The sequence below is a fragment of the Suncus etruscus genome, chromosome 1, assembly GCF_024139225.1.
Source record: "Suncus etruscus isolate mSunEtr1 chromosome 1, mSunEtr1.pri.cur, whole genome shotgun sequence".
NCBI classification, from domain to species: domain Eukaryota; kingdom Metazoa; phylum Chordata; class Mammalia; order Eulipotyphla; family Soricidae; genus Suncus; species Suncus etruscus.
In genome coordinates, this window is record NC_064848.1 from 67,682,389 (window position 1) to 67,701,080 (window position 18,692).

Consider the following 18,692-nt stretch of genomic DNA (forward strand, 5'->3'; position numbering starts at 1 on the left):
ATACTCTGTCACCAAGCTCTCACAATGTGGAACAGAGTTGTATCTTTCTAAGTCTCAGTTTCTTAAGCTGAGAAAGAAAATTTATTTTATTATCGTTGTGACTTAAATGGAGTAGGTAAGCCTTGTGAGATACTACTCCAAGTTAAGGTACTTGCTTTTCATATGGCCAAACTACTAGGTTCTATAATTTGCACTGAATATGGTCTCCCAAATCTACTAGGAGTAAACTTCGAGTGTTTTCAAGTGTTACCCATAAAAAAACAAAAATGTGATGATTTTTGAAGCACTTGACATGTTACCTTTATGGTAAATAAAACATCCAACCAAATGATGACATTTACAATACAGATATTTATTCTTAAAACTGTCAGTACTCATAGATTTATCTGTTCTATATATATTACCTAATGATGTAAGTCACGGGGAATGGCATCATCACTACCTTCTAACTCAGCTCCACCCTCTCTCAGCATCTGTACCTAGTTCTGTTTTCTTCTCCAGAATCAGTAAGTTTATATTTTCCATCTCTTTTGACCCTGGATGTTTCTCCTTTAGCTTTCTGTGTTTTTTGTTTTCTGTTGTTATATGTTATTTTGTGGCCACACCCTGTGATTCTCAGGGATTATTCTTAGCTCTGTACTTAGGATTTACTCCTGACATTGCTTGTTGGACCATACAGGATGGCAGGAATCTAATCCAGGTTGGCCACATGCAAGGCAAGTGCCATACTTTCTATAGTACTACTCAGGACCCTCTTTTGACTTCCTTAAATTTGATCTGTACCTTATCACACTTTCTCAAACTTTCTGCTTTGGAAAGAGATACCCTAGATACCCATCATGTCAAGTTCTAGGCATAACTACAATGTATGGATGAGCTGTCAGAAATCTGAGATTTGTATAGATCCTAAGTGTTTCCCAAAGTTGACACTATTGCTCTCTTCTGGCCCCCAGGGAAAGGGCTCTTTTTGTTTGATCTCTTACAGGAGGTATATTTCAAAGATATTTTGAGTAATTTTGTTTCTGAAAAGAAGTAGGCTGAGTAAGTTGGGGGCCTCTTACTAGTTATAATATATATATATATATATATATATATATATATATATATATATATATATATATATATATATATATATAATACACTGCTTCTCTCAGAACCTCAAACTTCCCTGCTAGCAATGCCTTGATTAGATCACTGTCAAAACCATTTAAGATGTTCAAAAATACCTTATCCTGTAAGAGGAGAATGGGAAGGAAACTGGGGACACTAGTGGTGGAAAAAATGATTGGGTGATGGGTGGTGTATAAATTTAAGACCAGAACTCAATCATGACTACTTTGTAATCATGGTGTTTAAATAAAAGAAAATATTTCAGATACTCATAAAGGAATTGCCTTACAGGTTGTTTACTGTACCTTTTCTTCTCTTATAGTTCTATGGTTACATTTCTCAGCAACAGAATATGATGCAAGATTTTGTGAGGACAGCAACTTACCACAGTGCCATCCTCCAGAACCACACCGACTTTAGGGATAAGGTAATGTTGCTGACAGTGGGCTATAATCTCAAGTCATTCTGAGAAAGATTGTCAAGGTAGCGATAGAAGAGTTTTGGGAAAAAATTCCTTGTTAGAAGTTGGAATTAGTTAAGTCTTCATAGACTTAAATTACTTGATATGACCAAATAATTTAAGTCCTAATTATATCGTCAAAATAATTAAAAGCAGGGATCTAGTTACTACTACAACTACTAACAGCAGAATTTTTATGTGACTGAAAATTACAATTTTCATAAATTTTAGCCAATAAAATTGGAACCAATCCACACTTTCCTGAATTCAAAAAGAAAAAATTTATTTTCTTAATACAATTATTCAATCAAATATACATAATTCAAACTTGTGCATAAAAAGGAATGGGATGCTGATACATGATTCAATGTGCATAACCCATAAAATGTGTTAAGTTAGAGAGTCAGTTATATAAATCTCATATAGATGATCACCAAAATTCCATAATAGACACATTTGTAGAGATAAATCTGACTTCTGGTCTCTAGGGGCTGGGAAGGGTGAGGGAATAGAAAGTGGATGCTTAATGGGCACATGGTTCCATTTAAGTTGATGAAAATGTCTTCAAACTTGATAGAGATATTGATTGTACAATAAAGCGAATATACTAAATGCCAGTGAATTGTACACTTTCAAATAGTAAATGGTAATGGTTCATTTATGTTATGTGCATTCTACCTCAATAAATAAATTAAGCTTTGATTGCTAGGAGCTCAAGAGATTGAATGCACCCTATTTTGGCATGTAGCAAGTTAGTGGCTTTATTGCTATACAATGAATAGCTTGTACTTAGTCACTTTACTTATTTTTTTTTTTTTTTTGGATTCCACAAATGTCTGCATTTATTTCCTTCACCTGGTTGATCTGGATGGTAAATGATTACTGACACATTAAAATAAATGTTGCTCATTATTATCTTGCCCATTAAAAGCCAATGTTCAAAATACAGTACAAGTGCATTGATTCATGGAATCAACAGTCTTGGGGCTTAGTTTAATGTGTTGCTACTAACTACATCTGTCTTAGACAAAACATTACACTTTTTAGAACATAACAATCTATTTGGCTGCAGTAACAATTATGTCTTCATATGTGTTTGAGATTTGCAACTTAATATCTCCGGGAAGCTTGTGGAAGAACATTGAACTAATGATTTCAGTGATTCTTGGCCCCCATGTCTCTCTCTCTTTTTTCAGAATCAGGTAGCTGTTTTTTTCATTAAAAGAAAGCCCAAGATTTTATACATTATCTCTATGCTGTTCTTGTGGTTCGCTTTGACCAATAGAGTCTTCAGATGTTAAGATTACATGAAAACCTGTGATAACCAGAATATGAAAAAGTGGATTGCAAGTCACATGGAGAGCTGGCACCCCAGTTACCAGCCAGTGCCAATTCACAGGCCTATAAGTGAGGCCTTCTTGGACCTCACAGTCCAAACAACTCTCTAGCTCAATGAGGAGATAACAATGTGGAAGTCATTTCAAGACCTGTAAAGAAATGCCCTAACTTTCCCAAGAATTAGAGATAAAGATTCTCTAATGGTTTTCAGTTTAAACCACTACATTTAAATATGTATCACAAAATGGTGATAGTTTCTTTCTAGAAATTTACTTGCTAAGGCTTTTTCCCTGTGAAATCTCTTTTCTGTTATTGAACTCAGCAACGAATTATTTGGTGACAGGTGTGGGGGAAGGCAATTGTATTTTCCAATTCAGAAATTTTCACTTGAGTCTTCTTTCTATGATATATTTATGAACCAAAATTTTTCTATTTTTTTCCTGGGTTTTACACATATCTGATTTCGGGTTGGAACTTTGTTTATAATAGCTACTGGAAAGGCTTTGTAAAATTAATAAAACATTTATGCCACTTCTGTGCTAATTTTCAATTGGTTGTCTTCTGGAAAATTGAGACTTTTTTCTTATTTCTCATTTTATAAGAAAGTTTTTAGTATGATACAATTGGATTTGAATATTGTAAGACTTTCAGTCTTATTGAAGTCTTATACGTCTTGTTAAACTTTTTGCTTTCATTATCATGCAACCTGGTTAGTTTCAGAGAGGATGTTTCATGCTACCAGTTGGTCTTCTGGGAGCTATGGCTTATATGTTGACTCAGTTTTTCAAAATCTTGGCAAGGCTATTTAGATCTGCTGCATTTGTATGTTACCATGGGAAATTTCAGCACCTATTTAACTTCAAACCCATGCAAGTAGTTAAGAAGAAGCCTCAGAATTTAGTTTAAAAACAAAGAAAAAAAACAAAACCATTATGGAATTGTTTGTTGCTAAGCTAAGCTTCTTCCTTTCAGTGATGTTCCTAGTATGTTCTAAGCACCAATTTGTAATATCTGGTTGTAAAGCTCACTTTGCCATGCACTTGTGCACTTTTGCCTTTGCTTTTGGCTAAGTAGGGAAGACAAAGAGAGAGAAAAATCAGCAGAGGTTGATCACAAACTTTGGTAATAAAAGTACTATTGAATAAAGTAGTAAGCACTGTCTTACTTTTTTGTTTGTTTGTTTGTTTGTTTCTTAAGATTGATGTAGTTACTACAAGATAACCACAGGATGAAAACAAAAGGGGAGAAAAGGGATGAAAGGAGGGAAAAGGGACAGGAAGAAAGTGCAAAAAGTGAACAGGATTTTTTTCATCAGGAGTGAAACCATCCTAGATGATGAAACCATCCTAGAGACATCCTAGAGACACCCTGTTACCCATTCCTATTGTGTTGAATTCAGGATTGGGAGTGGTGGTAGTTCTCTAATATTTCAACTTTGGTCTTCCTTCCCAGTCCACTGCTATTTTTTTCCAAAGTCCTTAAGTTTAGTAGCTTAGTAGTTGCATTCTGTGGGAAAGACAGATGTGACTGAGTAAAGTGGAATTTCTCTGACTTATTCAAAATTGGACACTTTCTAAAAGCCAGATATATGTCTTCTGGTAGGTGAATATAGTGGGATGGTTAATACCAGAAAGGGTCTTGTTTGTCCTGCTATATGTGTAAAGGTGCCTAGAATCTTGTTTTACCCTGGAGCATACCTCACTATATGTGAAGTGGATATTCCTAATCAAGAGAATCTCATTATTATTATTGGTAGGCAGAATGAATATGGAGAAAAAATTTCTTTTCTCCCCATTATTTGACATCTAGAATTGTGTATAAATGGACCTTAGTGGGATGGCAAAATAGATATATTGACAATTAAAAATAAATTTTATTTAAACTGTTTTATTGGATAATTTTTATTACTAAATTTTAATCTGTAATCTATTTTAAATTATGATTACAGATTCTAAAGCAGTTTCCCTAACTACTAATTCTACAAACTGACTTTATATGCCTAATAGAATTTCTCATATACTATGTCACTTGACCTTTATGTATCTTTTCATCTATAGAAATTAAGATATTGGACCAACCTTAAGGTCACTGCCAGCCCTAACCTTATTTGAATCTACAAAATACCCTTTTCCTGCCAGCCTGAAATGGGTTTATTTGCCAGTGAAATAAAATAGGCATCCATCTGTTTGGGTTTATAAGGGTGATAATTAATCACATGGTTCATAATTAATTATATCCCTTTCCCCCTCTGAGTTCTGAACGAATTTAGAAAAAGACACAGATGTCAGGTAGAAATCATGATACCAGCTTTATAATCTGTAATGTTGTTTGGAGAATAGGTCTCAAATATGCAGCCAAATAAGTTTTCCTACTCATTTCCTCCCAAACTGCTTTCTCACCAGCTTGTATTCTGAACAACTGGTCTCTCACAGACAATTCTAATGCCTGTAGAGCCAGACTTCACATGGAGTACTAAGAAATGTGTGCTTGAGTGGGTGGTGGGCAGGCTGATATCTTCCCAGATTCTGAACTTTGCATACCAAGTCACCAGTCAGTATCACTAGTCAGAGGGGCATTTTCTAAAATTAGGTTGAAAGAGGGACAAAATCATTCTTATTAGTCTCTCCTAAAAGTAAATATCTCTGTTCTACTGAAAACTGAGAGCAAAGTAATAGTATTAACATCACAGATATCGTTTCCATTCCAAACAAATTAAAATGGTTAATTCCGCTAACAGAAAATCTATCAAGTTTACCATCCATCCAAAAGTCAAAAAATAAGGTTTTATTTGCTAAAGCTAAGGACTAAAAACTCTTCTTCTTGTTCCTTGCAATTATTATTTAAATGTTTATTTAGACACTGTGAGTTTCAAAGTTGTTGACAGTAAAGTTGCTGCAATACAACGTCCTTCAACCAATTTCCCACTCAGCCTCCAGCTTGTCCTTGAACAACACTTTTTAAAGCTTGATAATAATTAGTTTGGGATCATGCTTACAGTAATGTTAGCCTCTAGTGGTTTAAAATATAGAGATGCTGAGGACCCTTTTAGAGTAGGCCTTGGAGTCTATAGCGAATGCTCTATTTTCACCAAACCCTTAATTCTTTCTCCTTAAAACTGATTACCTAAAAAGGTATGATTAAGTATGCTTGTCAATAAAAAGGAGTTAGCACATATTTTTGCCAGTACTTCTTATTTATTATGAAACTTGGTATATTCAAACACTATATTGAGATTTATATGCACTGTTTCTGTCCAGGTTGAGGCTGCTATCACAAAAATACCATAAAGTTGCTGATACACAAAACATTTATTTTATACAATATTTGAAAACTGAAAGATAGAGGTGAGTTGATACGCCCGGAAAGGGGGAAGTCGCTGAACTCTGCTGGAACTCAGATGCCAGGACTTATCTCTGATTGTCTCCTGTGCTGTGCTGCATTCTTGGCCTGATTTTATCCTGTGTGTGGCTTCATCTACACACGGCTAGCCTTTCCTGGAGGTGAGTTGATACGCCCAGAGAGGGAGGAGCCAGAGGAGCTCAGTGGAGCAGCTGCGCACATCATTTAGCCAATGAATACAACCACAATATGTAGAAAAAATCCACAATACAAGTGGGACAATGGGGAAACAACGCAGGCCAAAGCCAGACATAGAGAATGAAGACAGCAACTCAGATGACCAGAACATGGCAAACCAACTAGTCAGTCTCTCAAATAAGGAGCTTAGAGTCGAAATTTGGAAGATGTTCAAAGAACTCAAAGAAAGTATAGAAGAGAACACTAATAAGAATCAAGAGAATATGAAGATAGAAATGAGAAAACTCCAAACTGAAATTTCAGGTCAAATAACAGGTCTGAAACTCAGTAGATAAATTGAAGAAAAACATGGATGAGCTTTCCCATGGGTTAACAGCATCTGAGGATAGAATTAGTACACTGGAAGATGAGATGAATAACAACTCCATACAGCAGAAGAGATTGGTAAAAAGCCTTAAAGCAAATGATCAAACAATGGAAAAATTACTCAAAGAATGGGAACAGATGAAAATAGAAGTCTATAATAAGCTCAACAGAAACAACTTAAGAATCATTGGAGTCCTAGAGACCCAGGAAGAAAATCTCCAGGAAGAATCAACAGTCAAGAACATCATTAAAGAAAAACTACCAGAGCTAAAGAATAAATGTGAACAAATCCTGCATGCCTGAAGAGTACCAACTAAAAGAGACCCTAGAAAAAACACCCCGAGACACATTCTAGTCACAATGACAAATTCCAACAGATAGAGACATAATTCTAAAAGTAGCAAGATCGAAAAGAGAAATTACATTCAAGGGAAATCCTTGAGATTTACTGCAGACCTGTCACATGAAACACTCAAGGCCAGAAAGCAGTGATAGGACATAGTGACAAAATTCAATGAAATAAATGCTTCGCCTAGAATACTGCACCCAGCAAAACTCACTTTCAGGTTTGAAGGAACAATACATAGTTTCACAGACAAACAACAGCTCAGAAACTTCACAGATTCAAAACCAGTCTTAAAACAAAAACTGAAAGACCTACTTTAAGACAAGACTGACCAAAGACACACCAAACTTTGATATAAAGATGGCACTAAATCTCAGGACAATTCTTTCTCTCAATGTCAATGGACTAAATGCACCAGTTAAGAGACAGAGAGTAGCTAAATGGATCAAAAAACACAATCCAACCTTCTGCTGCCTATAAGAAATGCACCTGAATAGTCAGAACAAACATAGACTCAAAATAAAAGGCTGAAGGAAAATCATCCAAGCAAACAACACCCGTACAAAAGCTGGAGTGGCTATACTAATATCAGATGATGATAACTTTATACTCAGGAAAGTTGTAAAATCTGAAAAATAATATCAATAACAACACAATAATTGTGGGAGACCTCAACATGGCATTGTCAACACTTGATAGGTTAACCAGACTGAAACCCAACAAGAATATACTAGACCTGAAAAGAGACATGGAAGAAAGAGGCCTAGTAGATATATATAGGACACTCCATCCCCAGAAACCTGGATACACATTCTTCTCTAATGTACATGGGACATTCTACAGCTAGCACATAAAACATACCTCCATAATATCAAGAGGATAGAAATTTTGCAGGCTACCTTTGCTGACCACAAGGCTCTGAAATTATATGTGAACTACAAAGGGACACAGAAGAAAAACTTTAATACATAGAAGTTAAACAGCCTAATACTGAATAACCAGTGGGTCTGAGATGAAATCAAAACCTTCCTAGAAACAAATGACAATGGAGACACAAACTATCAGAACCTATGGGACACAGCAAAAGCGGTACTCAGAAAAAAATTTATAGCTTTGCAAGCAAAAGAAGAAGGGGCATACCTGAACAGCTTAATGATGCAGCTCATAGAATTAGAAAGTGCTCAACAAAAGGAACTAAAAATAGGGAGACAGAAGGAAATAACAAAGCTAAGAGCAGGAATCAATGAAGTGGAAACCCGAAAGATCAACGAAAGCAGAAGTTGGTTCTTTGAAAAAATAAACAAGATTGATAGACCACTGGCAAAACTAACAAAGAAAGAGAGAGAGAGAGAAACTTGATAACTCATAGTAGGAATGAAAAAGGAGAGATCACTAATGATATGGCAGAGATTCAAAGTGTAATCAAAAACTACTTTGAAAAACTCTATGCCACTAGAAATGAGAACTTGGAAGAAATGGATAAATTCTTGGACTCTTGTAATCTACCACGGTTGAATGAAGAGGATCTAGCATATCTAAACACCCCATCACAATTGAGGAAATTAAGACAGTAATCAAATGTCCACCCAAAAAACAAAAGCCCAGCCCAGATGGATTCACTAATGAATCCTTTAAAATCTTTCAAGACTACTACCAATCCTGTTAAGACTCTTCCATGAAATTGAAAAAACAGGAAAACTTCCAAATAGCTTTTATGAAGCCAACATCACCTTGATACCTAAACCAGACAGAGATGCTATGAAAAAAAAATTACAGACTAATATCGCTGATGAACGCAGATGTAAAGATCCTCAACAAAATCCTGGCAAATAGGATTCAATGCCTCATTAAGAAGATCATCCACTACGATCAAGTAGGTTTCATCCAGGAATGCAAGGCTGGTTTAACATCCGTAAATCTATCAGCATAATACACAACATCAACAACAAGAAAAATAAAAATCACATGATCATATCAATAGATGCAGAGAAAGCATTTGACAAGGTCCAACACCCATTCTTGATCAAAACTTTCAGCAAGATGGGAATGGAAGGAACCTTTATCAATATAGTTAAGGTCATCTACTACAAGCCAGAGGCAATATTGTCCCCAATGGAGAAAAACTAAAAGCCTTCCCTCTAAATTCTGGCACAAGACAAGGCTGTCCTCTCTCACCACTCCTATTCAACATAGCACTGGAAGTCCTTGCTATAGCGATTAGGCAAGAAAAAGATATCAAGGGAATCCAGATAGGAAAGGAAGAATTCACGCTCTCGCTGTTTGCAGATGACATAATACTCTACCTAGAAAACCCTAAAGACTCAACCAAAAAGCTTCTAGAAACAATAGACTCTTATAGCAAGGTGGCAGGTTATAAAATTAACACACAAAAAGCAATGGCCTTTCTATACACCAATAATAATTGGGAAGAAATGTACATTAAGAAAACAACCCCATTCAAATAGTGCCACACAAACTCAAATATCTTGGAATCAACTTGACTAAAAATGTGAAGGAACTATACAAAGAAAACTACAAAACTCTGCTACAAAAAATAAGAGAGGACACACGGAAATGGAAGCACATAGCCTGCTCATGGATTGGCAGGATTAACATCATGAAAATGGCAATACTCCCCAAAGCATTTTACAGATTTAATGTGATCCCTCTTAATATACACATGACATTCTTCAAAGAAGTGGATCAGGCACTTTTGAAATTCATTTGGAACAATGAACACCCTAGAATAGCTAAAGCAATCATTCAGAAAAAAAATATGGGAGGAATTACTTTTCCCAACTTTAAACTTTACTACAAAGCAATATTTATCAAAACAGCATGGTATAGGAATAAAGACAGGACCTCAGATCAGTGGAATAGGCTTGAATACTCTGAGAATGTTCTCCAGAGTTACAATCACCTAATTTTTGATAAAGGAGCAAGAAATCCTAAATGGAGCAAAGAAAGCCTCTTCAACAAGTGGTGTTGGCACAACTGACCACTTGCAAAAAATTGAACTTAGACTCCCAGTTAACGTCATGTACAAAGGTAAAACCAAATAGATGAAAGACCTCGATATCAGACCTGAAACCATAAGATATATAGAACAACACATAGGCAAAACACTCCAGGACATTGAGACTACAGGCATATTCAAGGAGGAAACTGCACTCTCCAAGCAAGTGAAAGCAGAAATTAACAGATTGGAATATATTAAGCTGAGAAGCTTCTGCATCTCAAAGGAAATAGTGCCCAGGATACAAGAGCACCCCACTGAGTGGGAGAAACTATTCACCCAATAACCATCAGATAAGTGGCTAATCTCCAAAATATACAAGGCACTGATAGAAATTTACAAGAAAAAAAATATCTAATCCCATCAAAAAATGAGGAGAAGAAATGGACAGATACTTTGACAAAGAAGAAGTACAAATGGCCAAAAGACACATGAAAAAATGCTCCACATTACTAATCATCAGGGAGATGCAAATCAAAACAACTATGAGGTACCACCTCACACCACAGATATTGGCACACATCGCAAAGAATGAGAACAAGCAGTGTTGGCGGGGATGTGGAGAGAAAGGAACTCTTATCCACTGCTGGTGAGAATGCCGTCTAGTTTAACCTTTATGGAAAGCAATATGGAGATTCCTCCAAAAACTGGAAATCGAGCTCCCATATGATCCAGCTATACCACTCCTAGGAATATACCCTAGGAACACAAAAATACAATACAAGAATCCCTTCCTTACACCTATATTCATCGCAGCACTATTTACCATAGCAAGACTCTGGAAAGAGCCAAGATGAATGGCTAAAGAAACTGTGGTACATATATATAATGAAATATTATGCAGCTGTCAGGAGAAATGAAGTCATGAAATTTTCCAATACATGGATATACATGGAATCTATTGTGCTGAGTGAAATAAGTCAGAGAGAGAGAGAAAGATGCAGAATGGTCTCACTCATTTATGGATTTTAAGAAAAATGAAAGACATTCTTGCAATAATAATTTTCAGACACAAAAGAGAGGAGGGCCAGAAGTTACAGCCCATCTCATGAAGCTCACCACAAACAGGTATGCGTTTAGTTAGAGAAATACTACGTTGTGAACTATCCTAACAATGAGAATGTATGAGGGAAATAGAAAGCCTGTCTAGAGTACAGGTGGGGGTAGGGTGGAGAGTAGGGAGATTTGGTAATTGGAGATGGGAATGTTGCACTGGTGATGGGTGGTGTTCTTTACATTGCTGAAACCTAAACACAATCATGTATGTAATCAAGTTGTTTAAATAAAATATATATTAAAAAAAGAAAACTGAAGCATCAAATTTAATGTACTAATGCAACCATTATCAGGTGAAGAATTATTTCCTGGCTTGTAGACAGCAATCTTCTTCCTGTATGCCCATATAATTGAGGAGAGGAAGCAAGTTCTTTTCTACTCTTCTTCTAGAGATATGAGTCCCATCATCAGGCTCCACCTTTATAATATAGTTGCTGTTCAAAGGTCCATTATTAAACTAATTGTATCAAAGATTAGAATTTCAATATGTGAGTTTTGGAAGAGCACAATCATAGAGATTTCTTTTTATCTGAGTAACAGGTTCATGGTGAATATTGGTATTAATGTCTTTTTAGAGATGAGAAAACAGAACCAAGAAAACCTTGATAGTTTATCTGATTTTATATTAAAAGGATGATAAATTAATTGCTATTCAATAATAGCCCACATATATAATTCTTGAAGGATACTGCCTGGGAAAAGTATGCTGACATTGTTAAAGATATATTTTTGTGGGCTCCCTGTGTGTGACACCAGGCGGGGAAAATCCGCGAAAGTACACCGGCCCAGTGGGGCTCAACTGTGAAAGACTGTGAGTGTGACCTGTCTATGTCTGTCTACTGTCCTCTTGCGTGAAACTCTTGCGAGTGGGGCAAAAAGAGGCTCCAGAGGAGCACGGCCGCTCTGCTTCGCTACGCGGCCGTGCACTCTTTCTAAGGAAAGAACTCCATTGCAACAAGAAGGAAAAATCACACTAAGAACGGCGCTATATCACAGAAGCAAACATTTCTCTCTGGACTGTCTTCTCTGTTGCATGCTCGGGCCTAAGATTTGACCCAGTGTGAGGCTTCATCCACGGAGGACTCCCCTCCCTTAGAGGCAAGTCAGCCCATCCAGAAAGGGAGGAGCCAGAGGAGTGTGCTGCCTACATCATATAGACAATGAATACCACCACAACACGTAGAAAAACCCACAATACAAGTGTGACAATGGGGAAACAACGCAGGCCAGCATCAGACATAGAGAATGAAGATGACAATTCTGAGGACCAGATAATGACTGAACAACTAATCAACCTCTCAGATAAGAACTTTAGACTAGCAATATGGAAGGTGCTCAACAGACTCCAAGAAACCATGGATCGAGTTGAACAGAACACTAATAAGAACCAAGAAAATATGAAGGCAGAAATGACAAAACACCAAACTGAAATAACATGTCAACTAACAGGACTGAAAAAGTCAGTAAACGAAGTGAATGACAAAATGGATAAGCTCTGGGACAGGGTATCAGAAGCTGAGAATAGACTTGGTGCTGTGGAAGATGAGATACATAACAATTCCATACAGCAGGAGAGATTGGACAAAAAACTTAAAGCAAATGAGCAGACAATGGAAAAATTAGTCAAAGAATGGAAACAGACGAAAATAGAAGTCTATGATAAGATCAACAGAAACAACTTAAGAATCATTGGAGTCCCAGAGACCCAGGAAGAAAATTTCCAGGAAGAATCAATGGTCAAGAACATCATTAAAGAGAAACTTCCAGAGCTAAAGAATATATGTGATCAAATCCTGCATGCCCGAAGAGTACCAACCAAAAGAGACCCCAGAAAAACCACCCCAAGACACATCCTAGTCACAATGACAAATCCCACAGATAGAGACAGAATTCTGAAAACAGCAAGATCAAAAGGGGAAATCATGTTCAAGCAAGCTTCCCTGAGATTTACAGCAGACCTGTCACCAGAAACGCTCAATGCCAGAAAGCAGTGGTGGGATATTGTGACAAGACTGAATGAAATGAATGCTTCACCCAGAATACTATACCCAGCAAAACTCACTTTCCGGTTTGACGGGAGAATACATGGTTTCACAGACAAAAAACAGCTCAGAAACTTCACAGACACAAAACCAGTCTTAAGAGAAAAACTGAAAGACCTAATCTAAGACAAGACTACCCAAAAGACACACCAAATTTTGAAATAAAGATGGCGTTAAATCCCAGGACAATTCTTTCTCTCAACGTCAATGGACTAAATGCACCAGTTAAGAGACACAGAGTGGCTAAATGGATCAAAAAACTCAATCCAACCTTCTGCTGCCTACAAGAAACGCACCTGAATAGTCAGAACAAACATAGACTCAAAATAAAAGGCTGGAGAAAAGTTATCCAAGCAAACAACACCCATAAAAAAGCTGGAGTGGCCATACTAATATCAGATAATGCAAACTTTATACTCAGGAAGGTTGTAAGGGACAAAGACGGACATTTTATATTAATCAAGGGGTACGTAGAGCAGGAAGAATTCACTCTCCTAAACATATATGCACCGAATGAGGGTCCAGCAAAATATTTAATACAACTGTTGACAAATCTGAAAAATAATATCAACAACAACACAATAATTGTGGGGGACCTTAACACGGCTTTGTCAACACTGGACAGGTCAACCAGACTGAAACCCAACAAGAATATACTAGACCTGAGGAGAGAAATGGAAGAAAGAGGCCTAGTGGATATATATAGGACACTCCATCCCCAGAAACCTGGATACACATTCTTCTCCAATGTACATGGGACATTCTCCAGGATAGACTACATGCTGGCACATAAAACATACCTCCATAAGATCAAGAGGATAGAAATTTTGCAGACTACCTTCGCTGACCACAAGGCTCTGAAATTATTTGTGAACTCTAGAGGGACTCAGAAGAAACACTTTAACACCTGGAAGTTAAACAGCCTCATGCTCAATAACCAGTGGGTCCGAGATGAAATCAAGGAGGAAATAAAAAGGTTCCTGGAAACAAATGGCAATAAAGACACAAACTCTCAGAACCTATGGGACACAGCAAAAGCAGTACTGAGAGGAAAATTTATAGCTTTGCAAGCACACATCAGGAAGGAAGAAGGAGCTTACCTGAGTAGCTTAATGACACAGCTAATAGAACTAGGAAATGCTCAACAAAAGGACCCAAGAATAGGAAGACAGAAGGAAATAACAAAGCTGAGAGCAGAAATCAACGAAGTGGAAACTCAAAAAACAATCCGAAAGATCAACGAAAGCAGAAGTTGGTTCTTTGAAAAAATAAACAAGATTGATAGACCACTGGCAAACCTAACAAAGAAAGAGAGAGAGAGAAACTTGATAACTCGTATCAGGAATGAAAAAGGAGAGATCACTACTGATATGACAGAGATTCAACGGGTAATCAGAAACTACTTTGAGAAACTCTACGCCACTAAAAATGAGAACCTGGAAGAAATGGATAAATTCTTGGACTCTTATAATCTTCCACGGTTGAAGGAAGAGGATGTAGCATATCTAAACACCCCCATCACCATTGATGAAATTAAAACAGTAATCAAATGTCTGCCGAAAAACAAAAGCCCAGGTCCAGATGGATTCACTAATGAATTCTATCAAACTTTCCAAGAGGAACTACTGCCAATCTTGGCAAGACTCTTTCATGAAATTGAACAAACAGAAACACTTCCAAATAGCTTTTATGAAGCCAACATCACCTTGATACCTAAACCAGACAGAGACGCTACCAAAAAAGAAAATTACAGACCAATATCACTGATGAATGCAGATGCAAAGATCCTCAACAAAATCCTGGCAAATAGGATTCAATGCCTCGTTAAGAAGATCATCCACTACGATCAAGTAGGTTTCATCCCAGGAATGCAAGGCTGGTTTAACATCCGTAAATCTATCAACATAATACACAACATCAATAACAAGAAAAATAAAAACCACATGATCATATCAATAGATGCAGAGAAAGCATTTGATAAGGTCCAACACCCATTCTTGATCAAAACTCTCAGCAAGATGGGAATGGAGGGAACCTTTCTCAATATAGTGAAGGCCATCTACCACAAGCCAGTGGCAAATATTATCCTCAATGGAGAAAAACTGAAAGCCTTCCCTCTAAATTCTGGCACAAGACAAGGCTGTCCTCTCTCACCACTCCTATTCAACATAGCACTGGAAGTACTTGCTATAGCGATTAGGCAAGAAAAGGATATCAAGGGAATCCAGATAGGAAAGGAAGAAGTCAAGCTCTCACTGTTTGCAGATGACATGATACTCTACTTAGAAAACCCTAAAGACTATCAAAAAGCTTCTAGAAACAATAGACTCATATAGCAAGGTGGCAGGCTACAAAATTAACACACAAAAATCAATGGCCTTTCTATATACCAATAGTAATAAGGATGAAATGGACATTAAGAAAACAACCCCATTCACAATAGTACCACACAAACTCAAATATCTTGGAATCAACTTGACTAAATATGTGAAGGACCTATACAAAGAAAACTATAAAACTCTGCTCCAAGAAATAAGAGAGGACACACGGAAATGGAAACACATACCCTGCTCATGGATTGGCAGGATTAACATCATCAAAATGTCAATACTCCCCAAGGCATTATACAGATTTAATGCCATCCCTCTAAAGATACCCATGACATTCTTCAAAGAAGTGGATCAGACACTTTTGAAATTCATTTGGAACAATAAACACCCTCGAATAGCTAAAGCAATCATTGGGAAAAAGAATATGGGAGGAATTACTTTCCCCAACTTTAAACTGTACTACAAAGCAACAGTTATCAAAACAGCATGGTATTGGAATAAGGATAGGTCCTCAGATCAGTGGAAAAGGCTTGAATACTCAGAAAATGTTCCCCAGAGATACAACCATCTAATTTTTGATAAAGGAGCAGGAAATCCTAAATGGAGCAGGGAAAGCCTCTTCAACAAGTGGTGTTGGCACAATTGGATAGCCACTTGCAAAAAATTAAACTTAGACCCCCAGCTAACATCATGTACAAAGGTAAAATCCAAATGGATTAAAGACCTCGATATCAGCCCCAAAACCATAAGATATATAGAACAGCACATAGGCAAAACACTACAGGACATTACAGGCATCTTCAAGGAGGAAACTGCACTCTCCAAGCAAGTGAAAGCAGAGATTAACAGATGGGAATATATTAAGCTGAGAAGCTTCTGCACCTCAAAGGAAATAGTGCCCAGGATACAAGAGCCACCCACTGAGTGGGAGAAACTATTCACCCAATACCCATCAGATAAGGGGCTAATCTCCAAAATATACAAGGCACTGACAGAACTTTACAAGAAAAAAAACATCTAACCCCATCAAAAAATGGGGAGAAGAAATGAACAGACACTTTGACAAAGAAGAAATACGCATGGCCAAAAGACACATGAAAAAATGTTCCACATCACTAATCATCAGAGAGATGCAAATCAAAACAACGATGAGATACCACCTCACACACCAGAGAATGGCACACATCACAAAGAATGAGAATCAACAGTGTTGGCGGGGATGTGGAGAGAAAGGAACTCTTATCCACTGCTGGTGGGAATGCTGTCTAGTTCAACCTTTATGGAAAGCGATATGGAGATTCCTCCAAAAACTGGAAATCGAGCTCCCATACGATCCAGCTATACCACTCCTAGGAATATACCCTAGGAACACAAAAATACAATACAAAAACCCCTTCCTTACACCTATATTCATTGCAGCTCTATTTACCATAGCAAGACTCTGGAAACAACCAAGATGCCCTTCAACAGACGAATGGCTAAAGAAACTGTGGTACATATACACAATGGAATATTATGCAGCTGTCAGGAGAGATGAAGTCATGAAATTTTCCTATACATGGATGTACATGGAATCTATTATGCTGAGTGAAATAAGTCAGAGAGAGAGAGAAAAACGCAGAATGGTCTCACTCATCTATGGGTTTTAAGAAAAATGAAAGACACCCTTGTAATAATAATTTTCAGACACAAAAGAGAAAAGAGCTGGAAGTTCCAGCTCACCTCAGGAAGCTCACCACAAAGAGTGATGAGTTTAGTTAGAGAAATAACTACATTTTGAACTGTCCTAATATTGAGAATGTATGAGGGAAATGTAGAGCCTGTTTAGGGTACAGGCGGGGGTTGGGTGGGGAGGAGGGAGATTTGGGACTTGGGTGATGGGAATATTGCACTGGTGATGGGTGGTGTTCCTTTTATGACTGAAACCCAAACACAATCATGTATGTAATCAAGGTGTTTAAATAAAAAAAATTATGCATTAAGAAAAAAAGAAATAATAACCAAGATGCCCTTCAACAGATGAATGGCTAAAGAAACTGTGGTACATATACACAATGGAATATTATGCAGTCGTCAGGAGAGATGGAGTTATGAAATTTTCCTATATATGGATGTACATGGAATCTATCATGCTGAGTGAAATAACTCAGAGGGAGAGAGATAGATGCAGAATAGTGTCACTCATCTATGGGTTTAAAAAAAATAAAAGTCATTTTTGCAACAATCCTCAGAGACAAAGAGAGGAAGGCTGGAACATCCAGTTCACTTCATGAAACTCACCACGAAGATTGGTGAGTGCAGCTATAGAAATAACTACACTGAGAACTACCATAACCATGTGAATGAATGAGGGAACTGGAAAGCCTGTCTAGAGTACAGGTGGGGGTGGGTTGGGATGGAGGGAGATTTGGGACATTGGTGGTGGGAATGTTGCACTGGTGATGGGGAGTGTTCTTTACATGGATAAAACCTAATCACAATTATATTTGTAATTAAGATGTTTAAATAAAGATATAAAAAATGAAAAAAGAAATAATAAAATTAAGACATCAAAACCTCTTATAGTGAGCACTTGACTTAGGCTTCAGAAGATCGAACACTGATTATTCACCTATCAACCCTGGATCTCATCTATGGAATCAGCCAGGTTTTCTACACCAGCACCAGGAGTCAGACTCCTGCCCTGCATCAACTTGCTTCAGAGTGAGTTCATGTAACACCCTGACAACTTGGTAACACCAACTTGCTTGCAGGGCAGGGTTCTCTTCATTGCCACCTTATGGTGAGATGAAACCAGAAGATGCTCCGTGTCACCCTGACTTTGACATAGCATCTGTACAAAAACCAGGATCTCTAACTACAGAAACCTGACTGTGACAACCTTGATTGTGAAGAACTTTTAATGGGACCACAGGACAAAACTTTGGGGTTAGACAATTTAGTATGCCCAGAGCCTGTATTTGGTCTTATGGCAGATCGTTCATGGGTAAGTTTTTTCCTTCCTATTTTCCCCATATTTTGCTATGGCTATGCAAAAACAAACACATAAACAAAAAATAAATGCCACACACACTTTTTTAAATCTCATCTT

At 37.3% G+C, this 18,692-nt stretch overlaps 1 protein-coding gene across 1 annotated transcript in view; it reads left to right on the forward strand.

The window, feature by feature from the left end:
- LOC126007743 (histone-arginine methyltransferase CARM1-like) overlaps positions 1-18,692 on the forward strand; it is a 255,607-nt gene that overhangs the window by 73,892 nt on the left and 163,023 nt on the right. Inside the window, 1 exon segment of the mRNA XM_049772770.1 lies at positions 1,433-1,537. Within this exon segment, the coding sequence (XP_049628727.1) occupies positions 1,433-1,537 (105 nt within the window).